The sequence below is a fragment of the Sminthopsis crassicaudata genome, chromosome 3 (assembly GCF_048593235.1).
Source record: "Sminthopsis crassicaudata isolate SCR6 chromosome 3, ASM4859323v1, whole genome shotgun sequence".
In the NCBI taxonomy this organism is placed as follows: Eukaryota; Metazoa; Chordata; class Mammalia; order Dasyuromorphia; family Dasyuridae; genus Sminthopsis; species Sminthopsis crassicaudata.
Window position 1 is genome coordinate 566,305,974 of NC_133619.1, and position 14,966 is coordinate 566,320,939.

The 14,966-nt window shown below is 35.7% G+C and overlaps 1 protein-coding gene across 4 annotated transcripts in view; it reads right to left on the bottom strand.

Annotated features, from left to right (window-relative positions):
- CAB39L (calcium binding protein 39 like) overlaps window positions 1-14,966 on the bottom strand; it is a 151,415-nt gene that overhangs the window by 18,984 nt on the left and 117,465 nt on the right. For all 4 annotated transcript variants that reach the window (XM_074304762.1, XM_074304764.1, XM_074304763.1 and 1 more), the window contains one exon: window positions 13,621-13,686. In XM_074304762.1, coding sequence (XP_074160863.1) covers window positions 13,621-13,686 — 66 coding nt within the window. The remainder of the gene's footprint in view (window positions 1-13,620; window positions 13,687-14,966) is intronic.

Consider the following 14,966-nt stretch of genomic DNA (forward strand, 5'->3'; position numbering starts at 1 on the left):
AGGTACAAAATTTCTCTTTTTCTTCTCTTTTTCTTTATTCTCTTTTTCTTTGCTATTAATGTATTAACTTAGTTATATCAATTAACCTCTTAGAAAAGCTTTGGCTGAATCCTTAGTATTCTGACATGGGTTTATCTTATCTTTTGAACAGGATGCTATTTTTCAGATTTCCACTCTCTCAAGTGTTTTTAAAAAAGGATAATTTTTAGTATCTGTAAAGACTGATACCTTTTAAATACACTTTTATCTATTTTTTATTTCATCATAATTCTATGACATGCAAAATTTCTACCACTTTATTTTTTCTAATGGTTACTTTTTCCTGATATGTTATAGATGTTTCTGAATAATTCATATTCACTTGAGAAAATGGATATTCCCTGCTTTTTCCATTTAATCTTCCCCAGTTAACTAATTCCAATTGTTCTGGCTTGTGATATCCTAAGTGGGTTTTATGTGTTTGATTGATAATGAAGTGTTATACTCATTGTCAATTATCTTCTGTTCTTTATTGCTTCCAATAGTGATTTTGTTTTCTTCCTGTTGTTCATCAGCATTATATATTCTTTCTTTATCTTCTCTAGTAGTTTGCGATTTTTTTTTTTGAGAGGTTAGGAATGATAAGGAGTATGTATGATGGAAACATTTTGTCTTCTTTCAATCTTTTTTGAATATTTGTTAGCCATTCTAGGTTTTTTAAAGCATTTCTCAGAATTTCTGTGATATGTTGTCAGCATATATTTCTTCTATATCTCGAACATCTCTGTTACCCCTTACTCTAATATTTTTGTCTCCGAGTCCAGGCTCTCATATTCTTACCTCTCTCTGGTCCATGCTACAGCCAAAATAAATTTCTTTGAATACAATAAACAAGTACCTCAAACTACATAATTGTTTGAAGTCCTTTAACAATTTGGTTACAATTTTTTCCATTTTACTTTCATGCAGTGAACATTGCTACCACTTCTAAATTTCTGGATCATTATTCATATCCTTTGACCTCTAACTTTGAATATTTCCTTAAGGCTCTGTCCTAGGTCTTTTTTCTCTCTAACCTTTCTGGGTAAATATGATCCCTATGTAGATAACCTCAGATCAATATTCCAGCTTCAGTTTCTCTCCTGAACTTCAATCCTTCATCACTAAGTACTCAATGAATATTTCCATCTGAAATGATGTCTCAAAAGTATCCTGAACTTGTTATGTCCCAAAAAGAGATCATTTTCTTTCTTCTCAACTATACCCCTTTCCCCACTTTCCCTACTTTTGTCCAAAGTACCACTGACTTTCTAGTTACCCAAGTTCATAATTGAGGAGTTCCCTTTGACGCTTTCTTTCCCCCAAGCCCACACATCCAATCAGTTTACATCTCATTGATTATATTTCCTTAACATCTCTAGCTTCTATCCCATTCTTTCTCCTGATACAATCAACACATTTGTTCAAGTCACTATTTCATTGGGACTATGCAAAATTCTAACTGTGATTGTTGTTTTTTTTCCAGTATCCAATCTCTCCCCTCTCTAATCTACCTTCCCCACAGCTGCTGAACTGTATTTTTTCTTTTTTTTTTCTTTTTTTTGAAAATGGGTCTCTATCTCTTCTGGGTTGGAAGTACAGTATTCATTCCTCTTCAGATTCTTCTGCTTACTAGTACACTCTGACTTGAGGCCCTTCACCCCTTTTTAGGGAGCAGCCCTGTGGCCCGCTCTGGGATAGTCCTACTATAGATCAGAATCCCTGAGCTTGAGTGACTTGTATCACATCTGGCAGGCTGCTGACCTTTCTGCATTTATCACCTGTTACTCCCATTCATATACTTCCAGTCAAATTGGTCTACCTACAGTCCCTTCTCCTCAATATGTAATGCTGAACTCTACAGCCTCAATGCCTCTGCCCCAAGCACCCCTCATTTCTAAAAGTACTCCATTATCTGCACCTTTTAGAATCCCTGGCTTCCTTCAGAGCCTGGCTCAAGGGCAACTTCCTACATGGGATCTTTCCTAAATTGTCCAATTGCTAGTGTTCCTACTTCAAAATTACTTGTGTATGTACACATATGTGGTGGCACAAATATCTACTTCACATAGACTGGGCTAGTTTTTCTCTAAAAAGAAAATAAAATCCCATCTGAGACTTAACTGTTACAGAGAAATAAGCTCCCTAAAGGAATCAGCCTGATTTGGTAAAACAAAACAGCACCTTAAAGGCTTTTGTCCAACAAGATGTCTCCCATTCACACATCAAAATAATTCCGTTACCATTGAAATACATAATAATAGAAGTAACTGTTCAGTGATTCAGTGATCACAGACATCAGGTGAAGCATAAAACATGAAGATATAAGCTTGCTAAGTATTTGCACTGGGATGCAGAATTAAAGTTAAAGACAATTTCTCCATGTATGATGAGGTCTTCCAGATGCTCTTTCTTGTGGAGGCCACTGGATCAGTTGTTTTTAGCTTTGTAATCATGTAAAGCCTCCTGCAGGTACCTGTAGCCACTCAAAGGGTTTGGCTTGACCATCCACACAAGAAAGATCAAGTAGATAAAGAATGTCTATTGTCCAGATTGTGAAATTATGACATGCATTGGGATGGATACTCTGTTCAAGTTGTCTATTAGTAAGCACATCTGGGACAGATAACATAGAATAGCCAGCAGATGATCCTGGACTTGAACGAGAAGAAAAAAACAAATCATAATGTCTTCAGGAAATGATAAAGCTCCTTTAATGATCCCAGGTTTCTATGGAAACAAGGGCTAATCATTTTCATGTAAAAATTCTATCTATGTTGCTGTGCAATAGAAAGATGGGGAATACAAGTCTCCAAACAACTGGAAAATGAATATCATATAGAGGACAACAGGATGTACATGGTTGGTATGAACAGGCTGCACAGTCCATCAATATGGAATTTCAAGAAAGAACAGTTGTAGAAACATGGAATTTCAAGAAAGAACAGTAATAGAAATAATAGTAGAAACATAAAAACAGACTGATGTGGGCCGAGAGGGATGACAAATAAGTGGCTAGACTGTTCCATTGATACACTCAGAATGTCAGCAGACATTGAGGTAGGTCTCCATAGCATGTTAGGGGGAGCCCCACATAAAAATGAAGGAAGGACATGGATAGAATAGGCAGTAACAAATAGCCTAATATCTGCATTGTTGGCATAAGCTCCTAAAGAGAAGAAATCACGGATCTATTTGAATAGTCTTGAGTTGATATTTCAGAATTATGATTGGCCTTATAAATCATTTGGGGCAATTTTTATAGGGTTGTTAATAGTTTGAAGATCTTTTGTAGCTATACAAATAATACACATAGATACACACATATACACAAACAAACACACATATATACTTAGACCATTAATCCACTGGGCTCTTGGTCTCTTCTATTTGTGTTAGTTCCCTTGTATATCAAAATGTCTTATTATTATCCCTGTATTAGATTATCAGAAACTTGAAGATAAGGACTGTGTTCTTTTTCACTTTTGTATCTTTAGCTCTTTAGACCTCGCTTTGCACGTAAAAAGCTCCATTTGTATGTTAGTTAATTAAAAAGACTTCATCTCTGATATTCTTATAACTTTTAAATTGTAACAATTTTTGTTCAGTTTATTTTCCTTTAGGTTTTCTTTCATGGATTATTTTTTTTTAAAAAAAAAGCATTCATTATATAGACTTTCATATCTGTTGTTAGTCTAGGCACTATGCCAGGTACTGGAGATTAAAGGAATGAGGAAATTCCTGGCCAAAAGAAGCTTACTTTGTACAGGGGAATACAATATGTTCACAGTTAAATAAATACAGATTATTTACAATATAACTATTTACAATATAACTACTAAGTGATGTGAGGAGACAAGTGTGGGAGGATCTATGTTAACAACTAAGTCAATCATGAAAAAACTCCCCAAAGAGATGGAACTTGTTCAAGGAAATGAAGGAAAATAGGGATTCCAGGAAATGGAGGTAAAAACAGAGGCACTTCTAAGCATGGGGGATGGTATAGCTGAAAGTACACAGGTAAAGAACAGGATGTTATGCATAGACATCCATAAATAGGCCATTTTGGCTGGAGTAGAGAGTATATGAGAAGGAATAATGTGTAATCAATCAGCTTAGAAAGATGGGCTAGAACCAGATAGTGAAGGGTTTTAAATGTCAGAAGAGTTTGTTTTTTATTTTAGAGACAATGGAGGACTCCCTGAAGCTTCTATAGCCGGGGAATGAATGGTCAGACCTGAGCTTTAATTTTAAAATGATGGGATTGGAAGGAAATAGAATAATTTCATTTCTGGGCAAGCTGAATTTGAGATTCCTATGCTCATTCTGTTATCTCCAAATTTATTTTTGTCCATTAACGAGTAACAGATAGCAGGATGAAGGTCAGTTAATGCATAAAAATGTTCATTACACTTTGCAAAATGCCAATCCTTCTTAGATATTAACTCTTTGCCAGTATAGCTATAGCCTATACAAGAGAGGAGCTATGTATTTATGCTGGTAAGAAAAGGAAAAAATAAGATGGCTCCAAGAACTCTATCTTTTATTAGGAAGGTTGATCTGAGATGTTGTGGAAAAAAAGAGTGGTAAGATTTCATCCAGATTCTGCCAATTGCTTTCTATGTAACCAAGAGCAAATCACTTTTGTCTAGCTTGAACCTGTGTTTCTTTATTTGTAGGACTGGGATGTGCTTGGGGTGCTTTGTAAGCCATAGAAAGGCTACATGTTAAGACAGGTATGAAATCATATCTGTTCAGCTATTCTCCCTATTAATCGGTTCCTTGAAATTTTTATCCATTTCTTCTCATAAATTCTCTACTCGAACTTCTGGGGATCTTTAGGTTCATTTAATATCATAAGACTATCAATAAAGCATTTAGCTAGTCATTTTATTTTTTTAGTTTCTATATGACTGGCCCCAATCCTTTCTGTTTATATATTACTTTGAAAGTTATCGTTTATATCATGTTTTCAGCTTGAAGAGTTTGCTACATAAATATCAAGAATTATGTAACTGAATTATTTTTATAATAAATGTAAAGGGTTTTAACAAAACTCAAAGCACTATGTAGATGTAAGCTATTATTATTACCATCTGCATAGCAAATCTATGATTAATTTCTAATTTTATTACTATTAGAATGAAATTAATTCAATTTTAGTTAAGCCAGGATGCCTACATATATCATGCTTGCCTAAATTGACCTCTGTTAATCCAATTCTTTTTTTTTTTTAAGAATAATTACATTATTTGACAGAGAATCATTCAATTTTAATTTATACCTACAATAATAAACTCATGTATTTACTATAACACAAAACAAGAAAAATGTCATAGTGTGTACTATGACTAAGGAAATAATTAGAAAAAAATTCCATCTAATATTTTAAATAAAAGTACATAAAATTGCTTGCACATTTTTGCATGAAAATATAGAACCAAAGTAGAGGAAAAATCCTAAAACTGTTCTGATTTGAGATTATTATAAGACATTAAAAGTCAAGCTTAAGGAGAGAAAAATAATAAATATATCCTACACACTCCCATGGAGATGTTAAAATTGAGTATGGATATTTTAATTATTTTCTAATAATAACAACAATCTAAGTACCAGAAGAGGCTTAGTAACATTTAGAGTATGACTAAGAAAAGTTACCATTTTGCATCCAGCTAACATGGAATAAGAAAACCACCCCACTATTTAGGTAATATATAATTTACAAGCAATTATGGACATTTTCACAATTTTACCAGTCTAATCTTTCTTATTTTCTAAAACTCTCTGAAGTATCTTATTCCTAACCAAATGTAAAATCAGTAATCTTATCAAAAGAGAGATTACTATAATTCTCATTTTTAAAAAGATGGAGAGAATCTTAAGGAAACCTTGCTCTCTATATGTGCATACATTCATTTTTCTTTTAGCTATTAAAATGTAGTGATACTAGAAATCTCTGCAGGAAAGAAAAAGGTTTTTAATAGTTTAGAATATGATCTAGAATGAGTAAAGATTATTTTAAAAAAACTTTTAGGTTAAAAAATTCTGAATTCTTAGATTTCTTTTCCTTCTTATCTATTCTTATATATATATATAGGGTTACATATAGGTCAGGCTAACATTAAACACTGAAAGGATTTCCCCAATATCATTTCTTCCTGGGAGATGAGGAGACAGGTGATTAGATGGAATTCTCTCCCTGGACTAAGGAGACTGAGCTAAATTGCAATTGGGGAAAGTTTAAAACGTCATAGCCTTACAAACTCTTGATTTCTTAACCATAATCAATACTTAATTTATGTTAGGTTCTTACTAAGTGCTAATGAGATAATGAGATATTAGGTTTTTACTAAGTGCTAAGTCGGTACTTAACAATTCTCTAGTTCCGGCCTTTACTGGGAGTTTTACTTGTGAACTCCTGGGGAGGAGTTTGCATGCTTAGGAGGAGCAAGTTCATTGGTTGAAGTAATTTTTCCCAGAACCCCTTGCGTTATCCCATGCCCATTCTCTGGGAGGATAAAAGAGGGATAGAGAGATAGAGAATCTTGTCTGGGCCAGACTTAAGGCGGTTCTCAGAGGAAGAAGTCTCTTCTCTAGACCAGAGAGCGATCTGCAGTTTCTGGAGACAACAACACATTACATATTGGCGTTCACAACGTGGGGTAAGGACTCTTGCTTCTCCTGACAAGGACTTATTCTGAGCCCTTCAGAGGAGCTAGCCCGGACCATCGCAAGTTTATAATACTATGATTTAAATATCCTTAAAGAAACAAAGATATCAAGCATGAATATACAAAAGTAAAGATAATTTTATGAGTCAGGGTTATTGGTGAAAGCTTTGGGAGACAGATTTAAAAGAAGTCCTGACATAATCAAAGGTTTGATCAGGAATTTATCACTGGGAATATTGGGGGGTAAGGAATCAAAGTTGGGTTTTCAAGAGAGGCAAAAATAATACAAAAGGAATCAAGGAGTCAAGATACATACATCCACCCCATCATCTCACCCTTCCTGCTTCCACCTAATCCTAAAACTGCAAGGGACCTACACACTTAGTCCTGCCCCATAGATGGAGTGTCAGCATGGGAACTGGAAGGGCCACAAATACAGACTCTGCCTGCTTGGAAAGAAATTAAGACCCTGGGAGCAATCAGGACACTAGAGATTACCACCAACTGAGTTTAGATATCAGGAGGAGTTTGTAAGACTGAAGTTTACAATTTTGCCCAATTTCCATTTAGCGCAGAATCCTTAGTTTTTTGAGTTAAGTTTACCATCTGTCTCCTCATCTACCAGGAGAAAGTGATACTGGGGAAATCCTTTCAATGTTAATGTCCCCTTATTCTAAAAACCTCTGGCGGAGATTCTCTTCTCCTTGCTGGAGATGAATGGCCTACCCTGGATAAGGGGGTTGAACAGAACTGGTGAGAGTACAGGAACCCTAACCTTCTCCAGTCTCCTCTGAACTCCTCAAACACCTGTCTCCCTCCAGGACTCCTGGAGCCTCGCCTCTTCTGTAGTTCCTGGTTTCTTGCTCCAAAAAGAAGATGGATAAAGTCAACCCCATTTCATAGAAGACATGGAGAAAAAGGAGAGGGAATTGACCTCTCCTATCTTCTGTTTCAAAGCTGAAAGCCAGGAGCACCTAAGGTGACTCTATACTTGAGTAGTCCTAAAAAAGATGGACCTTGATGAGAGCTTTGAAATGGAAAGCATCCCTGCGAATGGCAAGGGTATCGTAATGATCTTTGGTACTGTAGTGTGGTAGAAAAAGAACTGAACTTTGAGTCAGGGGAAGCGTGAGTTTGAATACTTGCTCCTCCAACTAATTATATGAATTATGGGCCAGTCACTTAACAATCCTAAACCTCAATTTTTTTCTTCTAAGACAGGGGTAATAAAATTTATACTACCTGCCTCCTAGGTTGTTGGTAAGAATGTGCCTTGTAAGCCTTAAAATGTCAATGAAAGTGCTATAAATGTAAGTTGTTATCATAATCACTCTTAGAGCTCTTAAGTCAGTTTTTCTTGAATGAATACTTAGCAGCGAAGAATAACTTTTGCTTTTGGTAAACAGCTATTATCTTCAGGGCTACACTCATTTTTCTATTTTGAGGACAGTGGAAGAGAATAGTGGTAGTTAAGTAGTAGATCTTTTAAAAAGGTGATATTTCCAAGAGTTTATTCCCTAGGGCAACAAGAGCTAAACTTCTCAATCCCCTGTTTTCAAACTCAGTGATGACGCCAGTGGGTCCAATTCTCCCATGTTCTCTGCAGGAAGACTTTTCTTTGTTTCCCTTTGTAGTTCTGTCTTTCACATCCTTTCTGCCATAGGGAAATAACATAGCCCTTTACTGTGCTCAACACTTAATGAGAATTCAATAAATGTTGCTGAATGACTGACTAAGAAACAAGGCTTGTTCTCCTGTTGGCTTGAACCTCATAACCTTGTCTCATGGTCTCTTTCAATGTGTTCTGCCATTTAATCCATTGACTATTAAGTGTCTCTTAGGTACAAGCACTGCAGAGGCAAAGAGGAAAGAGTCTGGTTTTATTTGGGTCACTAAAAATAGATTTTTGGGAGAGGATTATCAGATATTTTTGCAAACTTTTTAATAAGACAGATAATTTCCTAGGAAAGACACTCAAAATTCATGCAATGCACAAAACTTTTAAGCTGAAATCTTTGGGGTCAAGTGAAGGAGAGAAAGGATCACAGGTTTAGAGATAGAAGAGACCTCAAAGGCCATCTGGGACAGCCTCCTCATGTTATCTCTGAGGGAACACAGGCCTAAGGAGCTTAAATGACCTACCAAGGCCATATGGATAATAAGCGTAATAGGTGGGATTTGAACTCAGGTCCAGTGTGTTACTCCCTTCATCTTATAGAGGAGGAGGTCTTTAACACTTAAGGATTGACCATGTTTCAGAACTAAGCTTCCTCATTATTGAAATATTAAAGACATAATCCTAATTCTTGGTCTAGAACTGATTATTCCAAGATAGGGAATTCTGGGTATAGTAATTCCCTCTCTCCATTTATGCAGTCTGTCTAACTTCAGTGTTTTTGTTGTCTAAGATTCTGAGAAGATATGTGATTTGGCCATAATTGCAATGTTAGGGTGCACTTGAGGCAGGAATTCCTCCAGGTCTCCCTAACTCTAAGGTCATTAATGTCTCTTCAGGACATCCAGCATCCAGCTTCTCATACTCTAACAAATGATGTAAGAATGGAGGTAATGCTCATCTGCTCAACTACGTTGTTCAGGGAATGTTATGTTCTGGTTACTAGAATTATCTGGCTACTTGAAATGCTTGTAGTTTCAAAACTGAACACAATGAAAAATGACCTTTAGGAGCAACTTCCTATACATCCCTCATTTGCTAATGTGGACTTTTCAAATTATAAAATAAGATCCACATACCTCCCCACACTTTTTTTTTACTCCAAACACCTTTCCTAAATAGCATTTTATTTTTTCTTTCAATTGAAAATAAGAAAGGTGAGAATTATAGAGATGTCTGAATTTACAACCTTAAAATAGGATTTCTAGGACTTTGTAAATCAAATTTCATCAGATCACCCCTTCCAAAAAGTCCTTCTTCCACAGGTCTGATGCACTAGTGATACAAATATATTTTTGAGATCAACAAAAGGCTGGGCCCACATTTAACACCACATACTAAGATAAGATCAAAATGGGCCCAAGATTTAGGTATAAAGAATGAAATCATAAATAAATTGGAGGAACATGGGATGGTTTACTTCTCGGACTTGTGGAGGAGGAAGGAGTTTGTGTCCAAGGGAGAACTAGAGACCATTATTGATCACAAAATAGAAAATTTTGATTACATCAAATTAAAAAGCTTTTGTATAAACAAAACTAAAGCAAACAAGACTAGAAGGGAAGTATCAAATTGGGAAATATTTTTACAGTTAAAGGTTCTGATAAAGGCCTCATCTACAAAATATACAGAGAATTTACTCTAATTTATAAGAAATCAAGCCATTCTCCAATTGATAAATGGTCAAAGGATATGAACAGACAATTCTCAAAGGATGAAATTGAAACTATTTCCATTCATATGAAAGAGTGTTCCAAATCACTACTGATCAGAGAAATGCAAATTAAGACAACTCTGAGATACCACTACACACCTGACAGATTGGCTAAGATGACAGGAACAAATAACGATGAATGTTGGAGGGGCTGTGGGAAAACTGGGACACCGATGCTTTGTTGGTGGAGTTGTGAAAGAATCCAACCATTCTGGAGAGAATCTGGAATTATGCCCCAAAAGTTATCAAACTGTGCATAACCCTTTGATCCAGCAGTGCTAGTACTGGGCTTATATCCCAAGGAAATACTAAAGAAGGGAAAGGGACCTGTATGTGCCAAAATGTTTGTGGCAGCCCTTTTTGTAGTGGCTAGAAACTGGAAAATGAATGGATGTCCATCAATTGGAGAATGGTTGGATAAATTATGGTATATGAATGTTATGGAATATTATTGTTCTGTAAGAAATGACCAACAGGATGAATACAGAGAGGCCTGGAGAGACTTACATCAACTGATGCTGAGTGAAATGAGCAGAACTAGGGGATCATTATACACTTCAACAATGATACTATGTGAAGATGTATTCTGATGGAAGTGGATATCTTCAACATAGAGAAGAGCTAATCCAATTCCAATTGATCAATGATGGACAGAATTAGCTACACCCAGAAAAGGAATACTGGGAAATGAGTGTAAAATGTTAGCATTTTTTGTTTTTCTCCTCAGGTTATTTTTACCTTCCAAATCCAACTCTTCCTTTGCAACAACAACAACAACAACAACAACAAAAATTGGTTCTGCCCATATATATTGTATCTAAGATATACTATAACATATTTAATATGTATGGAAATGCCTGCCATCTAGGGGAAGGGGTGGAGGGAAGGAGGGGAAAAATTCGGAACAGAAGGGAGTACAAGGGATAATGTTGTAAAAAATTACCTATGCATATGTACTGTCAAAAAAAGGTTATAATAATAAAATTAATTTTTAAAAAAAGAGATCAACAAAAGGGTGTATATTGAAAGTTATTTCCTTTTGTCAGTTTTGTTCCAAGACATCTTGAATGAACATGGTGGTATTCCAGGAAACCTCATTAATTCTCACTTCAAAATTTAGATAGTTTTAACACTAAACATAATCCTTATTTTCAAATATTTAAAATGGATTAGTGGTTTCATCAGTGTGAATGTTGTCCTATAGTGATACAGATTCCAATCCATCCATTCCTAGTTAGCCTATGTGACTTGCTCATGTTCCCACAAAAATCCCTCAAAGGATTTACCCAATGTGCTATTATGCTCTTTTCTTGAGTTCTCCCGACAATTTGAGGAAGTCAGTGGGCTCACCACTGTGTAACTCTCACTCTCTCCATATAACTAAACCATCTTCTTTTTCATTCATGTATTTCTCTAATGATATTCTCTACTTTAGGATCCTTTCACAATTTCTAACTTGTTCTGAGAGACAGTCTGCTCATATTCACCATGGGCATACTGATTTAAAATTTTGCAGAGAGTGTTGGCTCTTTGACGTACAGTCATATAGCAACCTTGGTAGATTAGTATTGAAAATATGGGTCTGGGGACAGCTAGATGGTGCAGTAGAAAGAACACCAGCCCTGAAGTCAGGAGGACCTGAGTTCAAATCTGGTCTTAGACACTTAACCCTTCCTAACTAAGTGACCCTGGGAAAGTCACTTAACCCCAATTGCCTCAGAGGGAAAAAAAGGAAAGAAAATATGTGTCTTTGTTTCTGGGAGGTTTGTGGTTCTTGAAGGAACTTTTCAATGTCCAAAATGCAAACTAGGACCTCTCTTTTTCCTGCTTAATTATGGGCCAACTCATGTGGATTTTCAGTGTATGGCACACATACTTATGTTCACACACACACTCATGCACAATGACTGGTTGGGTATGCAGGCAGCCCTCCTCATGTACAGCACAGTCTGGACAGAAGGCATTCTTTACTCTTTTAGTTTTTCCTCCATTGGGCCAAACTGCTTTGAGTGGCCATGAATCTCACCCAGGTGGCTTGGCAGGTTGATGCAGCAACATAAGGTCATGTGCCCACAGGAGCAGCTGGAGGACTTCAACCTCTACAGGAAATATCTTCAGCTCTGTTCTGGCTCTCCTCCATGAGAATAGGGAACACCTTTGGTGAGAGTGCATTTCCCTGTCCTGTGTCTCACTTGTATTAATAATGAGAGGGTTACGCAAACAAGGTCATCTCTGTTAATGCATTTTTTAAGAAAGCTTACTTAATTTTATGTATATATGTGAGGTAACATTGTAGAAGAAAGACTTTAAGGCATTTTGCTTTACAGAGTCAAATACTTTATAATCAGCAAAAAGTTAGAGAATCATCAGCAGGACTTTGTATTCTTACTAACATCTTCGATGTCTTCTCATGAAAGTTTAAACAGATAGGACAGCAAGCATAGAGGTGAAGAGGTGTTCATTTTGCTCAGGAGTATTAGTCAAATCCAAGATTTCTCTCCACACTTTCCAAATATTTTTGTTCTCCAAATATCTCATAAAGCGACTCCTCAGTGCTTTATTTCTGAGTCACCTCCAGCATCCATCTCCTCTGGGTAAATTTCATCTGATTTGTCTGTTTTCCTCATCTGTATTCTCTTGCCTTTTAACTATGTCTATTGGGTATGTGAGATTAGACTGGGAGAAGGGCAAGTTAAAAATGCTGAAGGACAGGGCTTAGCTTCCAAGCTTTCTTGATGCTTGCTACCTGTGGGATGTCTTGCAAGCTCCTTCCCCTCTATTTCTAAATCTCTTAGATGAAGGAGGACTCGATGGATGCATAGTCCCTTTCAGCTCTAGAGGTATCATCCTTTAAGTGGGATGGCTCCAATTTCCTTGATCGTGAAGGTTTGTTATACAAACTTTTATAAACCTTTTCTCTCTCTTCTGTTCTCCTTCCATCCTTGCTGGATGATTTTGCTCATCTAGGTCTTTCACCAACTTTCTTTAATCTTGTTTTATGCTACCCTGCTTCTCTGTTTTATGGCAAAATACTGTTCATAATCTTCCACTATCATTCTCTCTGTGATTTTACAAATCAATTTGCATTTTAAACCAAACATGCTTAACTTAAAATTGGCTGCCAGTTTTCTTCATTTGGCAACTGTCAAGTTTTTAATAACTGATGGCACAAAGGACCTTTTCGAGTATTTGCCAATTATCCCACAGCTATTTGTTGTACAAAATTTTAGGGTATGAATCTGAATTAGAGATTTGATGGCTGATAAGAGTTTGATAGCTGGTAAGACCTGATAAGTATTACTTACAAATTCAGGAAATAATCTACCTTAACAATTAAAAACATTATATTCAACCTTTGATGATACTTGTCTTTAATAAGATCAACACCTAACATTTTTATGAAAACAACAGACCTAACAAGATTATTTCCTTTGGCCTGTTTGTTGAACTATATACCTTACTACATACATACATTACTACAAACATATCAGTAATATAAAAGACTTCAAAATACAGAGAAATAATTGAAATTTTTATTTTACCTTTAAAGATTGTCTCTTAGTCACGTAATTCTCAGATAGAAGCAACTTTTCATAGTCATCAAAAATCTATTGAAAAAGAAAATGAATGTTAAGGAGTAGAATGAGTGCAAGCTCTGACATTTAGTAGCTTTGACTATGATGGACAAGTCACTTACCCATTCAGAGTCTATTCTATTTTTGGTAAAAGGAGGCTAATAAATATCTAACCCTTAGAATCTTTAAGAGCCTTAAATGACACATGTATTGAAAACATTTGAAACCCTCAAGACATTACTGAAATGTGAATTATATCTCAGCCACATACACTCTAATTGCTAGTGTGTAATAGATTTATCTATTTTCATTTTCTACAAAAGGAAATTGAAGAATAGGGAGGTTCAAATAATTCAAAGTAATTCAATGACCTAATCTACTTTTTTCAGCCCTCCAAACATGCTAGAAAAATGGAACAAATTCTGGTCATCCTAAAAATTCATTTAAGAAAATATCTAGTAGAAATAATAAGTTTATTCCTATTTCCTACTGTTGCAAAGAAATTGGCAATAGGATACTTTGCATTGTTCCTATATAACCTTCATTTATTTAGTCATTTTAAGAACGTATGGATTGTAAATCCATAGGCAAATTATGGAGTATACAGAGTCATTCCAAAATATGTTCCACTAAGGACAGATATGGGTTATATTCTATTTATTGTCGCCATTGGGATAGTTTGGTGATTTTCTATTATTAGTAGAAGCTGAAGGGTATGATTCCATAGAACCAAGAAACCATAGAGTTCCTTGCCATTTTGCTTAGAAAAGAGTGCCAATAGATCCAAGCCAGAGAAGGCTAAATTTGCTGCTGATAAATAGCTATGGCACAAGTGGTTTTTACTCATGATTTAAGTTTTATGGCTTTATGGAATATCTGAAGGTCTTACTGGGAATGGGGAGAATGGTGACAGGAAACTAATATATGCCAGTAATAGCAGTGTTTTTTTAAAGTCCCATTGTCCAACACATTGTGAAGGACAGTAGAGAAGCTAAAGATATAGCCTCTGTCCCTGAATGATTGACTGAAAAGCACTTATGAGGCACTTATTATAATGCCAAGTACTATGTTAAAGACTGGGGATACAGATAGAAAAATCCAGACAGTTCCTCCTCTCAAAGAGCTCACACTCTAAATAGGGAGGATAACACCAAAAAGAAAAGTCAGCTATAAGATGAATGGAAAAGGCCAGAAATCCTAAGGATACATCAAAGGACACATACAAGAATGTGCTAGAGTCATTTTAAACTAAGTTGACTATTAATTTTCAGTATCATCATTTATACCCTGAAAATCAGCAAATGTTATAAATT